The 22654-nt window shown below is 38.5% G+C and overlaps 2 protein-coding genes across 2 annotated transcripts; one reads left to right on the top strand and one right to left on the bottom strand.

Annotated features, from left to right (window-relative positions):
- Positions 1–1220: 1220 nt before the first annotated feature.
- LOC112057000 (protein O-mannosyl-transferase 2) lies at positions 1221–18126 on the top strand. Its single transcript, XM_024097489.2, has 16 exons — positions 1221–1411; positions 2753–2833; positions 3033–3117; positions 3598–3702; positions 4192–4300; positions 4856–4944; positions 5159–5347; positions 5959–6065; positions 6417–6609; positions 9370–9570; positions 10398–10508; positions 11126–11255; positions 12879–13027; positions 14153–14309; positions 15097–15234; positions 16262–18126. Exons 1-16 carry the CDS (start codon positions 1374–1376, stop codon positions 16477–16479), a joined length of 2100 nt encoding a protein of 699 aa, XP_023953257.2. The 5' UTR covers positions 1221–1373; the 3' UTR covers positions 16480–18126.
- A 987-nt stretch (positions 18127–19113) lies between these two features.
- Positions 19114–22151, bottom strand: LOC112057440 (uncharacterized). The gene has a single exon (XM_052888182.1). It carries the CDS (start codon positions 21989–21991, stop codon positions 19238–19240), a length of 2754 nt encoding a protein of 917 aa, XP_052744142.1. The 5' UTR covers positions 21992–22151; the 3' UTR covers positions 19114–19237.
- Between the last annotated feature and the right edge of the window lie 503 nt (positions 22152–22654).

A 22654-nucleotide genomic window follows, 5' to 3' on the forward strand; every position in this document is an offset into this window, starting at 1 on the left:
GACGGACGATGAACTAATATTTGACCAAGTAGTCTAAATTGTATATTGATGATTATGATGAGTTGACAAGTAAAGATGAAAATATTTAACATAAATATATTATATGTCCAGACACCATACAAAACTATAAATTTGATTTGCAATACACACACTTGTAATATTTACACAGCCTATCAAACATAGTACACAATATCATATTTTTGCTACTGAACACATGGCTTAGACTAGCCACAGAATATTCGGTTGTTGTTCTGTCAGAACAATCAATTCTTTTTAGATATTGTTTATAATACAAATTTGTTATAATTAAGATAGAAATACTTACAAATAAAACAATTTTTAGGGAGCTTTTTACCCAAAAACGATTACAATGATGAAACATCGATTCTCTAGAAAGTTTTTGTAAACACGTTAGATCGTGATCATATACTTTTTACACAGGGTTAACGTCTAGCGACGCAGTTCCTAAGATAATTGGTCTGAGAATAGAAGGTAGGTAATTTGGTCTGAGATTGAATCACCTTGTCTCGTTCCATTACTTTTTCTGTCTACGTTGTGTAATTAATCTGTGGTGATGCAGCTGACGTTTATGTTTTTGTTTTAGGGATGGCCAAGTAAAATTGATAAAGATGAAAACAATAGTCATAATATGATGTATCGATTAGTATCAATTTATCTTTACTAATATTTTAGTGAAGTAAAGTTCGTGATGTTGTAGTCGGTAATCTTTGGATCTACTGTACGATTTAATTTACCACTATAAAGCCACGTTATTTGTGCTATTCACAGGCTATATTTTATTCCCATTTTCTTACGGGAAATGAAACTACACGGATAAAACCGCGGGGAGTCGCCTAGTAGTAGTAGTATAAAATATATAATTTTTAGTTTATCCGAATAATGGTAAAGATCACTGGGAACATAATCAGAATATAAAACCTCTGATAAAGTAGAGTTACCCAACTGAGTAGAGCATTAGTATGGAGTGTACCTACAGTACCTATGAAGAATTATACTTATTACATTTTATAATACCTCTAGCAGTGGTTAATTCTTAATTTAGAAATTAAATAATATAACATTCAATAGACTCCTTGATTCTCAAATTATGTAATAATTCATAAAATATAAAAATATAATAGTTCAAGGAATCGATTATTTATTTAAAAATACGATTTCGCTTATCGACTAATCCTATCGAGGCCGCGAGGTGTATCCGCATGGCGCATGCCTATTGCCTATGTATTTACCGTTACTGTTTAGCGTTTTTATTTAATTTTAAGATTTTTTAAATGAATAACTTTGAATTAAAGTTTAATAAAATGTACGTAAATATAAATTAGTCGTTGTAACTTGCTTTGAAGGACAGAAAAATGGCTAAAGAGAAAAATGCTTCTTCGTCGTCGAAAATGTAGGTTTAATTTTAATTTTAATAATTTATTTTTATTATTAAAATTTGTATTCTATTACTATTACTCATACAATCATTTCAAACATTCAATAAAGTATCGTTTATATTTCAAGTTACACCTCGAATTTGACTTGACAATAAACTTATAATAAAGGGGTCATTCGAATCCATATTTATTATTAATAAAAATGTGAAAGTAAGTCTGTCTGTCTGTTACCTTTTCACTGCTAAACAACAAAACCGATCAAGATGTAATTAGGTATAATGTCAAAGGAGACCTTGGAGCAGAACTTAAGCTACTTTCTGTAAAATAAAATCAGACAATTTTCAAGTTATGTTTGTGAAAAATGGAAAATCTTTTTAGATAAAGTGTGAATAATAATGGGAATAGATAAAACAACCCCTAAATGGTTGAAAGGTGTTAAAATTTGACTGAAAATAAAAATAAGCTTCAAGTTGTATTTAAGAAATAGTCTGTTAATGATTTATTAAAATTACTAAACTTTCAGACCTATGGGGTTCAATAAGGGTTGAATTATTTATGTTATATTTTTTTTAAGTTATATTTACGGCAACAGGTACACTGACTATCGTTGAAATGTAAAATTTAATGATAAATAAATTGTATGAAAGCTTAGGCACATTTATTATTCGACAGACTAAGTCACAGGTGTCCACTAGTCCACTAATAAATTGTTGAAATCCCTAAGGCTACAGGTCAGACAAATATACCATAAAACTTTAAATTTACCTAAATATTTATTATATTTAGGTACATTTAAAAGCTATTTAAGCTTAATCAAACCAGACAGATTTTTGATTGTTATTTCTGAATCACTAGGCTGTGGCGGTAAACTTTTGGACTAGAGATAAATTCAATTGTGACAAGCACTTCACTTATTTAAATTTTTATAACATATTGTATCAGTCCTAGCACCAAATTCTAAAGTTACAGTATATTCTGTCCCTTGGGACACAGTAGCTATGTTTTATTTTGTACATGGGTTGTGTTGGCTATTCATTACTTATCACTTGTAGTACATTATTGAATATATTGGCTACTTGTAGGATGTGCCATGAGATGTCTATGTGTGTTGTACATCTCTCTCTCTTTTATTCCTTTGCAATGAAACAGAGTGAGTGATATTTATTATATACATAAATATCTATACTAATATTATAAAGAGGTAAACTTTGACTTACCAGAACCAATATCGAAAATTGTTTTACCACTATAAAGACAATTTATTTGTAAGTGACATAGGCTATATTTTATCCCCATATTTCACAGCCTAGATAACTTACAGACTACTAAAATTAATGCAGATATTTTTAACGCAGATGGTGGATAACTTTTGGATTGGTATGTGGTGCTACTTTCTTGACAAGATTTTATAAAGTATTAGAACCTGATCATGTTTGGTGAGTCATTTTGTGTTTTAGAACTTGTGTTTCAAAACGCTTTCATTTCTAATTTATAATATAATAATATAGAGTCTTATAGTCTTAATACACATTATTATTAGCATTCCATACACACAGTTTCTGTATGGAACATATTGTCCATCATATGGAGATTTCTTGTATATTATTCAATGACTAAACATTATTATTTTTACAGTTGGGATGAGACTCATTTTGGTAAAATGGCAAGCAGTTACATAAACAGAACTTTCTTTTTTGATGTTCATCCTCCACTTGGAAAGGTATATCTTTTTTTTACATCTAGACATAGCCCACATGTGAAAAATGTAATTTTTAATCAGTTGGGAATAGTAGTAGAAGATTGATTTTATCTGAATAGAAGTTTACTCCTTGTTCCTTTCTTTTATAAATAATCTTTTTTCTTATTCGTAGATATTTGATCACTATAGTATCAAATGCTGTGTGCTTAAAAGGGTACAGAAGTAATATTTTTAAATAACTTATCACACTGACCGTGGTAATATTTAATGATAATCTTAAAGCTTCATTATCATATGTTTATATTTATTGATTAGTAGGTATCACCCACACCTAAAGATAGGTTGTGGCCATAGAGACATGAGTTTGATATGACTGAATCCACAGATTTTATTCCTAAAATTTCAAATAATATGTTTTAATTATTTTTATTAGGTAGTATACATAATATAATGTGTAACTGTTGATGTTTTTTTTATACTTAAATAAATAATAAATTTCAGATGCTCATTGCATTGTCTGGAAAACTGACAGGCTATGATGGTACTTTTCATTTTGAAAAACCTGGCAGCAAGTTTGAAGGAGCTAGATATGAGGGGATGAGAATTGTAAGTTTTCCAATGAATGAGGTATATTTTGATTGTTTTATTTACTGATATGTATGGAGCTATACTATTGTGCTACCGAGCGTTAAGTGTTGCCACATGGAAAAAATCAGAGATTTGGGTAGAAAATCTTGTACTTCTTCTAAGTAAGTCTGCCTCCATATTAGACCACATTGTCACTAACATGTGAGATTGCAGTCAAGGGCTAACTTATCATTGATATAAAGTCGCGCGTTTCTTTTACAATATTGGGCGTCCCACAGGGTTCAATTCTGAGTCCTTTTCTATTCTTAGAGTACATAAACGATTTGCCGGATATACTAAAAAAAACCTGAAACCTTCTGAACCAGTAGAAGAGTCTGTACAAACATTCAATCAATCAATTTTGATGTTACAAAATCGCTTGTAAACTAACCCTACTTTAAAATGATTTTTGATGAAATTAAATAAAAAAAGTTGATTATTATTTAATTATTTATTTATTAATTTCAGTTCTGCACAACATTGGGAGCTTTGATTATACCTCTAACATTTTTGACTATATGGGAGATGACAAAGAACCTTGATGCAACAGTGATTGGCACCTTGCTATTACTGTGTGGTAAGTCATTATTTTTGTCAAGAGCCAGTAGGCTTCAATTTGAAGACTGTAGGTTCATTTAATTAAATAATATAGAAAAGCAGTAGCCATTAGGTTGTAGTTTGTATTTTGTTGCCAGTGGGCTGTTTAACTTCATAAAGTAGTGCCTACATAAGTTGATGTCGTCAGTCCACCTGGTGGGGGGTCGGCCAACACTGCGCTTACTAGTGTAGGACCCCAACGTCCATCGGCTCTTCGAACTATGTGCCCTGCCCATTGCCACTTCAGAACCATAGGGCATCACTGGCAACACGCACTGTTCGAAGACTTTGTCTTCAGGCACTGAGGAATTTCGGACGAAAAGATGTCGCGAAGCTTCCCGAATGCAGCCCAGCCGAGTTGGATTCGACGGTTCACCTCTTTGGCGAAATTGGATTAAATATAGCCTATGACACTGACAAATAACATGGCTTACTAGTGGTAAAAGAATTTTCAAACTCGGTTCATTAAATACAGAGAACACTTTTCCAACAACAATTACATTTTTTAAAGAAATAAATATGGTTTATTTTTCAGATGTGGGCTTCTTGACACTTAATAGATACATTCTGCTGGATCCAATACTATTGTTCTTCATGAGCTGCACCATATATGGCGTATTTAAGGTATGTAATACCTATTTTATACTCAACAATTCACATGCATATTGGAATAAATTAAAAAAAAATATATCATGAAACTTCTGAAACTCTGCGTGTGTGAAGGCTGTAGTGGACTATTGGCCTAACCCCTCTCATTCTGAGAGGAGACAGTGAGCCTAATATGGGTTGATAATGATGATGATGAGTCACTAATTTAAGTCTGATAATGACGTCACAGGTTCGTTCTCTGACCGATGAGGGCCTGGCACCGTTCTCAGCGCGTATGCTCGCTTGGCAGCTGTGGCTTGGCGCGGCGCTCGCATGCACCATATCCGTGAAGTTCGTCGGACTGTTTGTGGTACTTTTCGCCGGGTTACGCACTCTCGCCGACCTGTGGAACGTTCTCGGCGACTTGACGAAGCCTGTCGTAAGGAATATTTTTATTTTTTTAAGAAATACTCTTTTTCTTTTTGTTCTTTGCACATACTCGAGTTGAGGATTGAACTGGTGAATGTGTTACAAAAAGTATAATCAGCTGATGCATGCTGCCATCTACAGGCACAATGAAACAGTGTTTGTTACTTTAAACTACCAATAGATGGCGTTCTAAGAGAACTTTGAAACAATCCCTTTTTTGGACACTTCAATAATGTTCCGATGCAGTTATACCTGAGGCTCATAGGCGGTTTGTTTTTAATTTTTGGAAGAAATTTCATTTTAGAATATTTACCATATCTTTAAATGTGACCAATATTCTTGTTCTCTCCCAATTAGTCGAAAACAACTGTGTTATTAGTGGGTACGACAAAAGTCCAGTAGGCGCAAATTGAACCATGGCATTGGTAATGAGTCTGGCCCCGGCACGATAGAGAGAACAATATGCAGACATTATCTTGACATCTTGTGATGCCCATTTTAGGCCAACTGTAGACATAACAAAAGTCTTTTTAAAACTGCTTATTATAAGTATTTTTTTTGTTTTGAAAAAAAATTTTAATTGTCTTAAACTGTTTAAATTAGATTGAATTATTTTTGCAGAGTTACACTGTGAAGCATTTGATCGGCAGAAGCATTACATTGATTATTTGGCCCATACTACTCTACGTGTTTTTCTTCTGGATTCATCTTACAGTGCTCAGCAAAAGGTAAATTAATATTTGAAGATGTTCATAAACAGTATTCAATCGTAAAGTGTTACAATTTAAATTGAATATTGGCAATATTTGCTTTGATGTGAATCATCAACATCATTATCATAGGCAAAACATTACAACACAACAACACAAAACAACAACAAGCCTTCCACTGGAGATTTATTGTTATACATTTTATAGCCTTCCAAAAAATCGCTCCTATGCGTTCTCTAGCTACCTACTAGAGACACGTTTTATGACATCAGTACAACATGATATATTCATTTGCTAATTACTAATAGTTTAATGTACTAACGCTTCGAAAGCATTTGTCGAATTTAATTAAATATTTTATCTGTCAAGCGGTAACGGCGACGGGTTCTACTCATCGGGTTTCCAAGCGCGGTTAGAAGGCAACAGTCTGAACAACGCCAGCGCGCCGCGCGTGCTCGCCTACGGCGCCGCCGTCACGCTCAAGAACCACCGCACGGGCGGCGGCTACCTGCACTCGCACCATCACCTCTACCCCGCCGGCGCCGGCGCCAAGCAGCAGCAGGTGACACACTAGCGCGCCTGCAGGCAACAGTCTGAACAACGCCAGCGCGCCGCGCGTGCTCGCCTACGGCGCCGCCGTCACGCTCAAGAACCACCGCACGGGCGGCGGCTACCTGCACTCGCACCACCACCTCTACCCCGCCGGCGCCGGCGCCAAGCAGCAGCAGGTGACACACTAGCGCGCCTGCAGGCAACAGTCTGAACAACGCCAGCGCGCCGCGCGTGCTCGCCTACGGCGCCGCCGTCACGCTCAAGAACCACCGCACGGGCGGCGGCTACCTGCACTCGCACCACCACCTCTACCCCGCCGGCGCCGGCGCCAAGCAGCAGCAGGTGACACACTAGCGCGCCTGCAGGCAACAGTCTGAACAACGCCAGCGCGCCGCGCGTGCTCGCCTACGGCGCCGCCGTCACGCTCAAGAACCACCGCACGGGCGGCGGCTACCTGCACTCGCACCACCACCTCTACCCCGCCGGCGCCGGCGCCAAGCAGCAGCAGGTGACACACTAGCGCGCCTGCAGGCAACAGTCTGAACAACGCCAGCGCGCCGCGCGTGCTCGCCTACGGCGCCGCCGTCACGCTCAAGAACCACCGCACGGGCGGCGGCTACCTGCACTCGCACCACCACCTCTACCCCGCCGGCGCCGGCGCCAAGCAGCAGCAGGTGACACACTAGCGCGCCTGCAGGCAACAGTCTGAACAACGCCAGCGCGCCGCGCGTGCTCGCCTACGGCGCCGCCGTCACGCTCAAGAACCACCACCACCTATACCCCGCTGGCACCTGTCACGCTCAGGCTGACGGGAACTAGTATTACATAGACCTCAAAAAGCACTTGAACCCATGACTTCATGATCTGAAATCAGTACAACGACAAGGCAGTTACAACTGTTCTAATATGGGGTATTTGTTTGTCGTTCCTTTAGTCCTTGATTAAAACTCTTGTGTGGGAAAACTTCCGGCTCCCCCACAAGTGGGTGCACGAGCCCATCAATGCCCCAACGGGGAAGACGGGTGCCCGAAATACGGCGCTACATCGCGAAACGAAAGCCTTCATAGAATTGGTTAGATAGGCAATGAACTACTTATGGTCAAGGTCGAGAGTTGACCTAGGTTGGTTGGCCCTAGCTGACGGGCTATATGAAGAGTAGGTTATGTGTGAAGTCGAGGTCGAGGAGGTCGAAAATGGTGTGTTTCAATGTGTCATCCGTCTGCAGTCACTTTAATGTCCAAATAATTTTATCGTCCACTACCGCGGCAAAAGTTACTTCATTCAGGCACAGTAGATATATTACAAGCAGTAGTTGGACTTCATACTAAAGGTCGAAACGCGAGCTATACCTACGCAGCTCGTACGTGGGGTGATCGTGGGGTGAAGACCGTTGCGACTGTGCCGCGGTGACGAACGCAGTGTATTGGATTTTTTAATTATGACGACTAGGAAAAAAGTTATTATTTTTATAAAGTTTGATTAATATTTTGTATTCTAAAGGCATAATTTAATAAATATATATATAAATAAATGCTTAAATGATAAAATTGTGTAAATAGGTAAATGACGTAAACGTTAATATAATATTATTAAATAATTATTTATTAACTTCTTCATTTAGGTTGTTTTCTTTGATTATTATGTAATACATAGATTTAAATCTTATGACATGTATGTTTTGTATACCTGTATTTTAAGGTAATAAAGAAGTTACGTAAAGAAGTTGTTTGAATTTAACAACATTATTGTGTTGCTCATACTTTAATGTATTTGAATAAAAAAAGTAAAGAGCCAGCTGATATCAATATACCTATCCAGATTTTTTTATTAAACTACTAGCGAACCCGGTCAATCTCAATTTGTTTTTTGTAGTTCCTTCCCTACATGCCAAGTCAGGGTCAATTTTTTATCGTCTATTCTATAGTGTGGGGGTATCGTTATCGGTATTTTTGTACATTACATAAGGGGTTAAAGTGCTAACATAATCTACGGAACCCTACACTGCGCGTGGCCCGACACGCACTTGACTGATTTTTTATTATTTGGTCACCTAGTGTGGTGGTAATAGATAGATGGCATCACCAAAATAAATATATGAAGGTCCTTCAAGATCATTGATTAGTATCAGCCTTATTTAAATCTACCAATCAAAAAACAACACGCATTTTATTGATCACTTCCTATTTTACTACAATTTACAAAGTATTTTATTTGTTTATTTAAAAAAAAGTATATTTACAATCACATAACTAAATGGAAACACAAAGTTGGCAAATGTAATTAAAATGCTGCAGGCGGGCAGCCCTATCACATGTTTACGTGCCGCGCGGCTGTAGGTATTTATTTCAAAAATATGGCCGAGTTATTATACTGCTTGTAATATATCTACTGTGATTCAGGTATCCTACACGCTCTTAACTTCGTCAAGTAGGCTACAACAAGAATCATCATAAGGAAACCAAAAAAACTCTAATTCTCCGTTACAAGCTACACGCGTTTTGCTTCAACTGTCAGCAATAGACAACTAAAATGGTCCTCCCTAAACTAAAACTATCTGTCCGTGTGAGTGTCAGGTGACCCACGCACACTTTGACAAGCTGCGCGTGCGTCTCGCGCGAACAACATAGAAAAAAAACATTCATACTTAGTTCTGAGCAAACGTTAATAAATAATATATGAGGACCATCGTGGTCATATACTGGTTTGCCTAAAACTAATTATCTAATTTAGGTGACATTCATAGACTTACATTGACTTGTTTTTATGACAGATAACAACTTACACTCACAAAGACGAGAACAACAAGTGGATAGTGAAGCCGTACGACCGCGAGCAGGTGGCCGGCGTCGTACTGGTACGCAGCGGCGACCTGGTGCGCCTGACGCACGCGGCCACCGGGCGGAACCTCCACTCGCACCGGGAGCGGGCGCCCATGACCGGCAAGTTCATGCAGGTCACTGGGTACGGTGAGGTGAGTGAAGAAGTCGCCACTCCAGTCGAGTCTGATACTATTGGTCAACATTTGTCTTTTTCTCGTCTCGAGATAGGACCAAGGAGGCGTGGCACGCGTATCCTCATAATATGTGAAGACGCTTATATGTTTGTATTATAAGAAAATGGACTTTAATGCTTTTCAAAATACTAAGATCCGAGTAACTTAGTATGATGGAGGAAAGCCACTGAAAAAAAAACCTTGCTATACTTGTGGTGAGGCAATAGGAACGAACAACAACAAAAAGGCATTTGTTTGTTGATTATCGCAGCATGGATAATCGACCAACCACCAACAGGGCTGCACAGCATGGATATCCCTGTATCTTTAAGAAAAACTCAATCGGCCCAACCGGGAATCAAACCACGGAGGCCGTCTTTAATAAAATTATTAAATGAAATAAATTTTATTTAACTATTTTTGATTATACAAACCTACGAATTTATTTTAATTCTTTCGAAATAATATTCATTATCTCCCAAGAAATGCAAAATTATTAAGGGTATAAATGGCGGATAGATGACGTTTTCAATGCATTAATCGATTTGACGTTTGCTGTCAATTGTCATGTCATAGTTTCTATATGGGCGCCATCTTTTTGAAACTTAAAAACTTAGGTTTTTATTTTATTTATTTCTTATTATTTAGTTACATTTATTCATTTTAATAAATTTTAATAAAATCCTTGTATTTTGTAAATTTTAATGATACTGGGTACAAGAGTGGATCTGAAATGGACCATCTCCTTTGATATGATACCCTATTATTTTGCGTCAGAAGGAAATTACTAACCAAGTATCTTCCAGGATGGAGTTGGCGATGCTAACGACGTATGGAAGATAATAGTATCTGGCGGCAAAGATGGCGACGAGATACAAACAGTGCGGAGCAAACTCGTGTTCATACACTACTTGCAGGTAATGGTCATTACATGTGACGTCATAACTATAGCTTGGCAACTTCGTTCGTAACACTCCCGATGGTCCGTGCGGGCCGGGAGGCGTAGCGATGAATGAAAAATCCATGATTTCATTTGTTTTTTAACCGACTTCAAAAATAGGAGGAGGTTCTCAATTCGACGCGTATGTTGTTTTTTATGTTTGTTACCTCGTAACTTCGTCATTTATTAACTAATTAAAAAAATACACGAAAATCGGTTCAGTAATTTTGTGTTAAAATGAAAATAACTGAAATAAGTGAACGAAATTGAGAAGAGCAAGAACACACTAAAAACAAAAACATAAAGTTGCGGTGCCAAAAAAACTTCAAAACCCATTTGGCATAGCACCATCTTCGAAACGATCAATAAAAAAGACAATGGCACGATGTTATTTTTCGCTTTTTAGAGTAATGCATCTTTGAAGTCAGTTAATTTTTTTTTTGTAATATTTTTTAAAGAATTAATTCTAACTACTGGACCGATTTGAAAAATTCTTTCGCCAGTAGAAAGCTGCATCATCCCTGTATTCCCACGGGAACTAGAACTACGCGGTTGAGACCGCTGGGGTCTGGTATTTGGTTGTATTTGTTGCAGTCGTGTGCGCTGACGACTACGGGCAAGCAGCTGCCCAAGTGGGGCTTCGAGCAGCAGGAGGTCGCGTGCAACCCCAACCTGCGCGACAACAACGCGCTGTGGAACGTCGAGGACAACGTGTTCGATCAGTGTAAGTATCTATTCAATTAAAAAAAAAAAAAAAATTATGTGTCAAGGGACACCCGGATGGAACGGGATTGTTATTGTTATTTATTACTAGAGGACGCCCGTGACTTAGTCCGCGTGGAATTTAGTTTTTCACAAATTCCTTAGGGAAACATGGATTTTTCCGGGATAAAAAGTAGCCTTTTTTATTCTTTACAAGTTAGCCCTTGACTACAATCTCACCTGGTTGTAAGTGATGATGCAATTTAAGATGGAAGCGGGCTAACTTGTTAAGAGGAGGATGAAAATCCACACTTCTTTCGGTTTCTACACGGCATCGTACCGGAACGCTAAATCGCTTGGCGGTACGTCTTTGTCGGTAGGGTGGTAACTAGTCACGGCGGAAGCCTCCCACCAGCCAGACCTGGACTAATTAAGAAAACCTCAATCGGCCCAGCCGGGGATCGAGAACCCGGGGCCTCCGTCTTATAAGTCCACCGCGCATACCACTGCACCACGGAGGCCGTTAAGCCTATGTGTTAATCCATGCTATAATATATCTCAATAAAGTGATCAGAAGGTAGCACATGTTATTTTTCGCTTTTTTGTTTATTTTGTGATTTTAATTATGACAAAAATTAATACACAAGGAACTTAAATCATCTATTTATAGTGGTATGTATTCATAAAATTATTGAGACACATTTAAAAACATGTAACCAAACGTGATGTTAACAATAATCATGTTATAAAAAGAAAAACAAAGAAATTTCATCATTATTATGTTAATATCCTCATTCATATTTGCATTCGAAAGAATAAAAAGTGACGCAAATCGATTTAATAGCAGACAGTAAATAAATTATTATTTGTATCCAAATTAGTGATGCACTATCGAATGCAGAACAAAACAAAAGACAAATTGCTGCTATACAATTATTTGTATAGCTGCATTTCTTTTTTTTTAATGTAAAAATGAGTTTTTCATCACCTATCTTCTTGAGTTTCCTGTATTTACATCGCATACATTATAACATAAAATACTCGTATAGGATTAAACACGCGTGTTCTAATGTAGACCTTAAAATACTACGCCGTAAAAATCAGTTGATTTGATCTAGGTGATAGATATCCTACTAATATTATAAACGCGAAAGTTTGTATGGATGTTTGGATGTTTGTTACTCTATAACGCCGCTACTACTGGAGCGATTTAGCTGAAATTTGGAATGAAATGGATTAACACATAGGCTACTTTTATATACCGAAAAAATCCATGGTTTTCCGAGATTTGCGAATTGCGAATTTATAACGTGCGTACGATGAGCACCTTATATCGCAAGTCAACCGATCGGTACCCCTCTCTAAATCCCTACTCTTTACGGAAACAAGTCGCGCCACCTAGCGTCGGCACGAGCAAACACGAGATCGAGCAACGTTATATCCGTCTCAGACTACATAATTACATATACATTAAACAAACCGCTTAAATGATTATTGTTTGTTTTTATCGGTATATGTGTTAGAGTTTTTTCCTTCTTCACAATGTGCCAACATGAAGCGAAGCGTGATGGTAGGCCAAATTACATTATACAGTTGTAAAATTCATAAAAAAAAAAAAAACTTAATTATTGTTTATTATGTTTAGTGCCAAAGATGAGTTTCGAGGTGTACGCGTCGAGCTTCCTGGAGCGGCTGGTGGAGTCGCACGCAGTGATGCTTCACGGCAACGCGGGGCTCAAGCCCAAGGAGGGCGAGGTCACCTCGCAGCCCTGGCAGTGGCCCATCAATTACAGGGTAAACACATCATCATATATACTCAGAGGCACAATGGGGATGATGACTAGGTTTGAATATATTGATTTTTATGATACATTCGGGTAAATAGGGTCATTGTTAACTAATCTATATATAAAAAGCAAAAATTGTCTGGATATTTGCAAAATAAATGAGATTATAAAATTTCAAAATCTATTGAAAATCTTTTATCGTAATTAGATGAAAATTCATACAGTTTTAGCTTCCTTACATTAAATGTGACATTTTTTAATATATGAACTATAAACATAAACGCACAAATAACAAAGATATTAGTAATTTTGTTTGTACGCTCATACAAATCTAACGATTGCCTACGACGTCATTAGTTCGTGCCATTTTGTATGGGGCGTTTTTCAGGGATCCGCGGTAGCGCCGCAAATCTGACCCTTTAAATCCCTGTAGCTCCGAAAGTATTGATCGCAGATACCTTGTTCCTTTTACAAAATTGCTTTACTATTAGCGTACCTACTCTTAATTTATATACAATTTAAAAAAGTGTCATCATCCTTATTATCCGCCCACTTTAATATAATCGTCGTCGTTATTCGGCTCACTGCTGAGCTCGAGTCTCCTCTAAGAATGAAAGGGGTCAGGCCTTAGTCAACCACGCTGGCCCAATGCGGATTGGCAGACTGCACACACGCAGAGAATTAAGAAAATTCTTTGGTTTGAAGGTTTCCTCACGATGTTTTCCTTCACCGTTTGAGACACGTGATATTTAATTTCATAAAATGCAACTGAAAAGTTAGAGGTGCATGCCCCGGACCGGATTCGAACCCACACCCTCCGGAATCGGAAAAAGAGGTCATTTACACTGGGCTATCACAGCTCTCTTAATTAATTAACATACTCGCGTCATATTAAAGTGGGCGAATAATTGTGCTTCTGAGTATATTATATTATGACCTGTGAATCTCCGAAAATGCGTTTCATTTTCAAACATTGACAGTGTGTAGGTATCCCCCCTCATCACCCACGTCATCTAAAATAACCAAAGCCAAATAACCCCCCCCCCCCCCTCTCTCTCTCTCTCTTAGTGCTGACGTAATACCAGTAACTATCCCATAGGTGTTCAATCAAAAAACATTGTTTTTTTTTCAGGGTCAGTTTTTCTCGGCGAATTCTCACAGAATCTATTTACTTGGCAACCCAGTGGTGTGGTGGGGGAATCTGGCGTTCCTTGCGATATTCTTCGTGCTGTTCATCGTTAACTCTATTAGAGAAAAGCGCGCGCAAGCATTTGGAAGAATAGTGGAAGGTAAGACCGATACCTAAATCTTTAAGTAGTGGAGGTTTTTGAGCTGTGATAATTATAAAAGGAAATACCACCCGTACTCGCAGAACTCGTAACAATAGGTAATTTAAAACAAACCCTTATCGCGCCCTGACCACAGAATAAAGAATAATAGGCACATATAGCGCACGGAACACGACGGCGTCGAAGCTGTTCCAATTAATTAAAATTCCTCAGTACCTGAAGACAAAAGTCTTCGAACTGTGCGTGTTGCCAGTGATGACCTATGATTCCGAGACTTGGTTGTTAACTATGGGCCTCATAAGAAGCCTCACAGTCACACAGCGGGCGATGGAACGAGCTATGTTAGGAGTGTCTCTGCGTAATCGAATCAGAAATGAGGAGATCCGCAGAAGAACCAAAGTCACCGACATAGCTCAACGAGTTGCAAAGCTGAAGTGGCAATGAGCGGGGCACATAGTTCGAAGAGCCGATGGACGTTGGGGTCCCAAAGTGCTGGAATGGCGACCCCGCACTAGTGAGCGCAGTGTTGGCCGATCCCCCACCGGCCACCAGGTGGACTGACGACATCAAGCGAGTCGCAGGGATTCGCTGGATGCAGGCGGCTCAGTATCGTGATGTTTGGAAGTCCCTACAAAAGGCCTATGTCCTGCAGTGGACGTCCATCGGCTGATATGATAATGATGATGATGAGTCCCGACTTTTACAGTTTTTGTTAGGTGGGTCGGAGCCCAATCAAGTTTGGGAACCACTGTGCTTTTTCTACTACTAATAGAAACTGTTCCCGCAGGTGACTCGTCCCTGCTGAACGCGGCGGGCTGGAACTTCGTGGGCTGGGCGCTGCACTACGTGCCCTTCTGGGCCATGGGGCGCGTCCTCTACTTCCACCACTACTTCCCGGCGCTCGTCTTCAGCTCTATGCTTACTGGTATTGTACTTTTATGAATTTTCATCTAAGATTTTTAAATTTTACAATCTTACTAGCGGACGTCTTCGACTACGTCGCAAAATCCGTTCTTAGTGGATACCTACTAACTATAAACTACCTCCCTGCCAAATTTCAGCTTTCTACATCAAACGGTTTTCGAGATTTCGTGATGCATTTATATATTAAAATTGTCTATAAATCATGAAAAAAATTTTGTGCATAACTCATGAAAAAAAATTACAAAATGCGTGGTTTGGGTTTTGTATTCTATTCTATTATCGCTATCGACATCGCTATTTCCATACAAACTTTCAACCCCTATTTCACCCCCTTCTATTTTTATTTTAGGGTCAAAAAGTAGCCTATATCTGAATTTACCATTATACCAAAATTCATTTTGATCGGTCTAGCCTTTTAGCCGTGAATAGGTAACAGACAGACAGACAGACTTTTGCATTTATAATATTAGTATAGATTAACATGTGATATTAGGGTTCCGAACGTACATAGTAAAAACACGGAACCCTTATAATCCGCCTCGCGCACATTTTAAGGTCTGTCTGTTTTCTCCTAATGTACCTACTGGACTAATCAAATTGAAATTTGGTACACATATCAATTCTTGTGACCCAAATACAGGGATGTATTGTGAAAAGATAAAATTTGAATATGGGGGACACTTATGGGGGGTAAGATGGAAAGTTGAAAAGAAAACTTTTACTAACTTCATCATGTGATACATCAAATGAAAGGTCTTATAAGAGGATTTTAAAAATTGGATAGAAGCAGGCGTCACTTTGCGGAAGTTCATCATGATTATATAATAATTTATTTATTTTGCTATCATCCGCGAAAAGTCGACGAACCCATTCGACAACGTCACCCAGGTCCGACAAAATACTAAATTCTTTGCAATTGCACGTTGTAGAGTCAACATCTCCTGAGGATGCTCCGGTTTCGGAGTGAAACGTACGTAGAGAGTAAATCATTATATAATCATGATTTTAAAAATGTTTTTTTTTTTCAGGTATTATCACAGTATACCTGCTGCAGAGTATCAAGAGCTATCTGAGCCGCGAGCTAGGCCGCGCGGTGTACCAGGGCGCCACGGGGCTGGTGGTGTCCACCACGGTGTACAGCTTCCACCTGTTCGCGCCGCTCGCCTACGGCATGAGCGGGCCCCTGGCGAACGAGCCCAACTCCACCGTCGCGGGCCTGCGGTGGCTAGACACGTGGGAGTTTTAAAACTCGGCCTAAAAGACTATAGTCCGGCAATTTGTTGATGTCACCGAAAAGAAACCGAAAGGGGTGTGGATTGTCTTCCTACTCCTAACATGTTGGCCCGCTTCCATCTTAGATTGCATCATCACTTACCATCAGGTGAGATTGTTGTCAAGGGCTAACTTGTAAATAATAAAAATAAACACTCCCGTGGTATGCGAGCGACGAGGGGAAAGACCGCGCGGGTGTGAAATCGACAGTTGACTGTTTGACTGGACAGTTAAGAGACAGACATTGCGAAATCAAGCAAGCAAGATCTTTCTTTCTTTTCTTTAAATCGTGGTGCGTCAGTCGTGAGTTTTTCATTCATCGCTACACACCCCCTTGGCGCGCTTTCGCATCGAGAGTGTTACAAACGAAGTTGCCAAGCTATAGTGTTAGTTAGTGTTTTATGTATGTACGGCTATAACAGTCAGATGCGGGTGGTAGAGGCAAGCGCCTGGCTTCGTTACCGCTGATACCTACAAATGACAATAGGCATTGAGTTGTGGAAGCTATACCCAGACCATACATATATAAAACAGTGGAATATATAATATAAATAGAATAAGGACTAGTTTATTATTGTGGGTGTACCAGGGCGCCATGGGGTTGATGGAGTATTCATAATAATTACATGAATAATGTTTGCATAATATAAAGTTTGACATAATCGATACTAGATGACACTTGGGAGTTTTAGCACTTGGACTAAAAGACTAGTGCAAACGAACCACCTGCTACTATAGTCGAATGTGGTTTATGTATGTACGTCTATTACAGTCCGAACCGGGTAGTAGAGGCGCGCGCCTGGCTACGTTACCGCTGATACCTAAAAAGGACAAAAGGCAATCAAATTGTGGAAGCTTTACCCATACCGTGCATATATAAAACAGTGGAATAGATAGAATAAGACTTTGTTTATTATTGTGGGTGTACCAGGGCGCCATGAGGCTGGTGGTGTTTTCATAATAATTATATGCATAATGTTTGCACAGTATTTTGACGTGATCGATACTGGATGACACTAGGGAGTTTTAGCACTCGGACTAAAAGACTAGTGCAAACGAACCTCCTGCTACTATAGTCGGATGTGTTTTATGTACAACGATTACAGTACGGTGCGGGTAGTAAGGAATCGCGCGACTGGCTACGTTACCGCTGATACCTAAAAAGGACAAAAGGCAATCAAATTGTGGAAGTTTTACCATACCTTACATATATAAAACAGTGGAATAGATAGAATAAGGATTAGTTTATTATTGGGGGTGTACCAGGGCGCCATGGAGTTGGTGGTGTCTTCATAATAATTATATGCATAATGTTTGCGCAGTATTTTGACGTGATCGATTCTAGATGACACTTGGGAGTTTTAGCACTCGGGCTAAAAGTCCATACTAACCTTACCTACTATGTTACAAGAAATTGACTGTGTACTTTAAATTATAAGTGCATTTACAATACATACAATAGTTTTGATATTTTTATATAGATTCCGTCCGATAATAGTTAATAAGTTAGTAATAAGTCTTGGATATAAGGTGACCAGAATACTCTTATTTTTAGAACCTTTATTTTTTGTTAAAGTAAGTTAAAAGATTTATAAATTTAATATATAATCAATATAATATATTGGCATTGTATTATTTATATCCATAAAATTCAATTACAAATTCTGAAACAAACTTCTCAATATATTTTGACATCTATTTTCAACTCACAATCTTGGGGCACCCGGACTTATGCACTCTTACCAAAATATCCTTCCAGAGTGGTCCTCTAAGCTGAGGTCAGCTTTTCAGAGGAGTCGCCCATAGAATGGGAACACCGTTCACTCCATACAAGTTTTATTTAACAAACTAGCGGACGCCCGCGACCACGTCCGCCCTTAGACCTCTTTAATCTAGCTCTTACAATAGTATCGCTGTGAAATTGGAGTAACTTCTCCCGTTTTCCCAACATTTCCCTTCACTGCTCTGCTTCTATTGACCGTAGCGTGATGAAAAGTATACTATAACCTGCCCAGGAGTATGAAGAATAAATGTACCAGGTTTCGTTAAAATCCGTCGAGTAGTTTTTGTTTCTATAACAAATACAGACAGACAAAAATTTTACTGATTACATTTTTGGCAGTATCAGTATCGATCACTAATCACTCCATGATAGTTATTTTGAAAATATATTTCATGTACAGAATTGACCTCTCTTCAGATTTATTATAAGTACAGATAAAGAAAGTGTCCAAGAAAACTACTTCATTGTTGTGAAAACGTGGTTTCTTGACCAAGCGCCTTAGAAAACATTACTATCAATTATAACTATGGTCCAAACACCTTGGTTACCTTCCATGGTAAGTAGATATTGGCTCGCTCCTACCTTAGGTTGAAGTTTGGACCATAGTAAAATTGACTTTTTAATATAATCGATGTTCGATTGTCCTATGGATGAATCATTGATACCTTGGTTACTCTAATATTAATAATAATTTTGGTTACAAAACACTACGTAGGTACCTATCTATATAAATTATTTTCAGTTCTAAACAGCTTATCAAAAACATAGATTCGAAGGAGGTTCTCAATTTTTTTGAAGTCGATTATAAATTAAAAACCATCTTAAAAAAAAATAAGTTTATTTAAAAAATATGAAAATTATATATCTTTATTACGAATATAAAATAATTCGCACATTAAATATACATAAATACATTGAATACAATTATTCTGTTATTTTCAGATGAAAATTAGCCCATGCAGTAGCAGTTAACATCGATTTCCTTTCTATTTAACCAGGGTTGTTCCCAGATTTTGGAATTACATAATAATATGCTGTCGGAGGATGCGGGCTGCACTTCAAAATCAATTTCTGTGCTTGTCCCAGACACAACTTGCTTAGTTACGCGTGTGACTACTATTAATTCTGTACCGACCACGGTTGAACCGATCTTTTCATTGTATACGTTGAAGGACTCTTTAGCTAGCTGTTCGTAAATAGGGTCGTTTATGTCCTGTTCTACTTTACCACCAACGATCGGAGGTTTGCTATCAGGTTCCTGGTTTTTTTTCTCACATTTAACATCGATTTCCTTCTTATTTAACCAGGGTTGTTCCCAGATTTTGGAATTACATAATAATATGCTGTCGGAGGATGCGGGCTGCACTTCAAAATCCATTTCAGTGCTTGTCCCAGACACAACTTGCTTAGTTACGCGTGTGACTACTATTAATTCTGTACCGACCACGGTTGAACCGATCTTTTCATTGTATACGTTGAAGGACTCTTTAGCTAGCTGTTCGTAAATAGGGTCGTTTATGTCCTGTTCTACTTTACCACCAACGATCGGAGGTTTGCTATCAGGTTCCTGGTTTTTTTTCTCACATTTAACATCGATTTCCTTCTTATTTAACCAGGGTTGTTCCCAGATTTTGGAATTACATAATAATATGCTGTCGGAGGATGCGGGCTGCACTTCAAAATCAATTTCTGTGCTTGTCCCAGACACAACTTGCTTAGTTACGCGTGTGACTACTATTAATTCTGTACCGACCACGGTTGAACCGATCTTTTCATTGTATACGTTGAAGGACTCTTTAGCTAGCTGTTCGTAAATAGGGTCGTTTATGTCCTGTTCTACTTTACCACCAACGATCGGAGGTTTGCTATCAGGTTCCTGGTTTTTTTTCTCACATTTAACATCGATTTCCTTCTTATTTAACCAGGGCTGTTCCCAGATTTTGGAATTACATAATAATATGCTGTCGGAGGATGCGGGCTGCACTTCAAAATCAATTTCAGTGCTTGTCCCAGACACAACTTGCTTAGTTACGCGTGTGACTACTATTAATTCTGTACCGACCACGGTTGAACCGATCTTTTCATTGTATACGTTGAAGGACTCTTTAGCTAGCTGTTCGTAAATAGGGTCGTTTATGTCCTGTTCTACTTTACCACCAACGATCGGAGGTTTGCTATCAGGTTCCTGGTTTTTTTTCTCACATTTAACATCGATTTCCTTCTTATTTAACCAGGGTTGTTCCCAGATTTTGGAATTACATAATAATATGCTGTCGGAGGATGCGGGCTGCACTTCAAAATCCATTTCAGTGCTTGTCCCAGACACAACTTGCTTAGTTACGCGTGTGACTACTATTAATTCTGTACCGACCACGGTTGAACCGATCTTTTCATTGTATACGTTGAAGGACTCTTTAGCTAGCTGTTCGTAAATAGGGTCGTTTATGTCCTGTTCTACTTTACCACCAACGATCGGAGGTTTGCTATCAGGTTCCTGGATTTTTTTCTCACATTTAACATCGATTTCCCTCTTATTTAACCAGGGTTGTTCCCAGATTTTGGAATTACATAATAATATGCTGTCGGAGGATGCGGGCTGCACTTCAAAATCAATTTCAGTGCTTGTCCCAGACACAACTTGCTTAGTTACGCGTGTGACTACTATTAATTCTGTACCGACCACGGTTGAACCGATCTTTTCATTGTATACGTTGAAGGACTCTTTAGCTAGCTGTTCGTAAATAGGGTCGTTTATGTCCTGTTCTACTTTACCACCAACGATCGGAGGTTTGCTGTCAGGTTCCTGGTTTTTTTTCTCACATTTAACATCGATTTCCTTCTTATTTAACCAGGGTTGTTCCCAGATTTTGGAATTACATAATAATATGCTGTCGGAGGATGCGGACTGCACTTCAAAATCAATTTCAGTGCTTGTCCCAGACACAACTTGTTTAGTTACGCGTGTGACTACTATTAATTCTGTACCGACCACGGTTGAACCGATCTTTTCATTGTATACGTTGAAGGACTCTTTAGCTAGCTGTTCGTAAATAGGGTCGTTTATGTCCTGTTCTACTTTACCACCAACGATCGGAGGTTTGCTATCAGGTTCCTGGATTTTTTTCTCACATTTAACATCGATTTCCCTCTTATTTAACCAGGGTTGTTCCCAGATTTTGGAATTACATAATAATATGCTGTCGGAGGATGCGGGCTGCACTTCAAAATCAATTTCAGTGCTTGTCCCAGACACAACTTGCTTAGTTACGCGTGTGACTACTATTAATTCTGTACCGACCACGGTTGAACCGATCTTTTCATTGTATACGTTGAAGGACTCTTTAGCTAGCTGTTCGTAAATAGGGTCGTTTATGTCCTGTTCTACTTTACCACCAACGATCGGAGGTTTGCTATCAGGTTCCTGGATTTTTTTCTCACATTTAACATCGATTTCCTTCTTATTTAACCAGGGTTGTTCCCAGATCTTGGATTTACATTTCAAATATTTAGTTTTACCTAATACTTTACATTTGGCAGTTTTCTTTTTGTTTTTTAAAATACGTTTTGTAGGATACGCATCGAAATCTAGAGTATATATATAACCAGAAACAACTTGTTTTGTTACTTTGTTGATTTTTAATATTTTATGGTATTCATCAAAATTGTTGTCTCTTAAATATTGACTGATTGATTCTTCTGCCATGTGACGGTATTTAATATTGCTTGGATCTTCTTCTGTCGCACCACCTAAGCGCCGACCGGTTCGCCTTCCAGAAACTGTCTAACATAATTAAAAAAAATAAATATTTAAATGTGAAATACTTGGCGGCATAATAATTATGTTAAAACTTGATTTTATAAAAACTAATTCACCTCTATCTTTCTCTTTCTATAGTATCGTGTAAAACGGAGAGAGGTGATTTCGAAACTCGCACTTGCAAGCTATGCAATTATGATATAAGTGCGGTCAGTTGAAAATTACAGCCGAGGCGATATTGCAAGCTCGAGCCAAAGGCGAGAGCTATAGTAAGGAAGCAGAGGTTGTAAATATCAAAGCGCACGTATATCATACGACATTTTATAACACATTTGAGAGGAAACACACTTTTAACACATTTACTGAAAATAAATTCGATTTTAGACTGATGAACTGATGATAAAGACTGAAAAAAAATTACGGCACATGTGCGTAGTTACGTATATTACGATGTTAAAATGGTGAAATAAGAGATATTTTACGAGCAAATATGTTATAAAACATCGTTATGGAATATCTCTGCTGGTGCGCCGCAGTGTGACATCCACGCCACGTCGCAGTCTCGGCAGGTAATAAAGGTTTGGGTTTTGTTTTTCGGTCTCAGGAGAA

The sequence above is a fragment of the Bicyclus anynana genome, chromosome 21 (genome assembly GCF_947172395.1).
Source record: "Bicyclus anynana chromosome 21, ilBicAnyn1.1, whole genome shotgun sequence".
Classification (NCBI taxonomy): domain Eukaryota; kingdom Metazoa; phylum Arthropoda; class Insecta; order Lepidoptera; family Nymphalidae; genus Bicyclus; species Bicyclus anynana.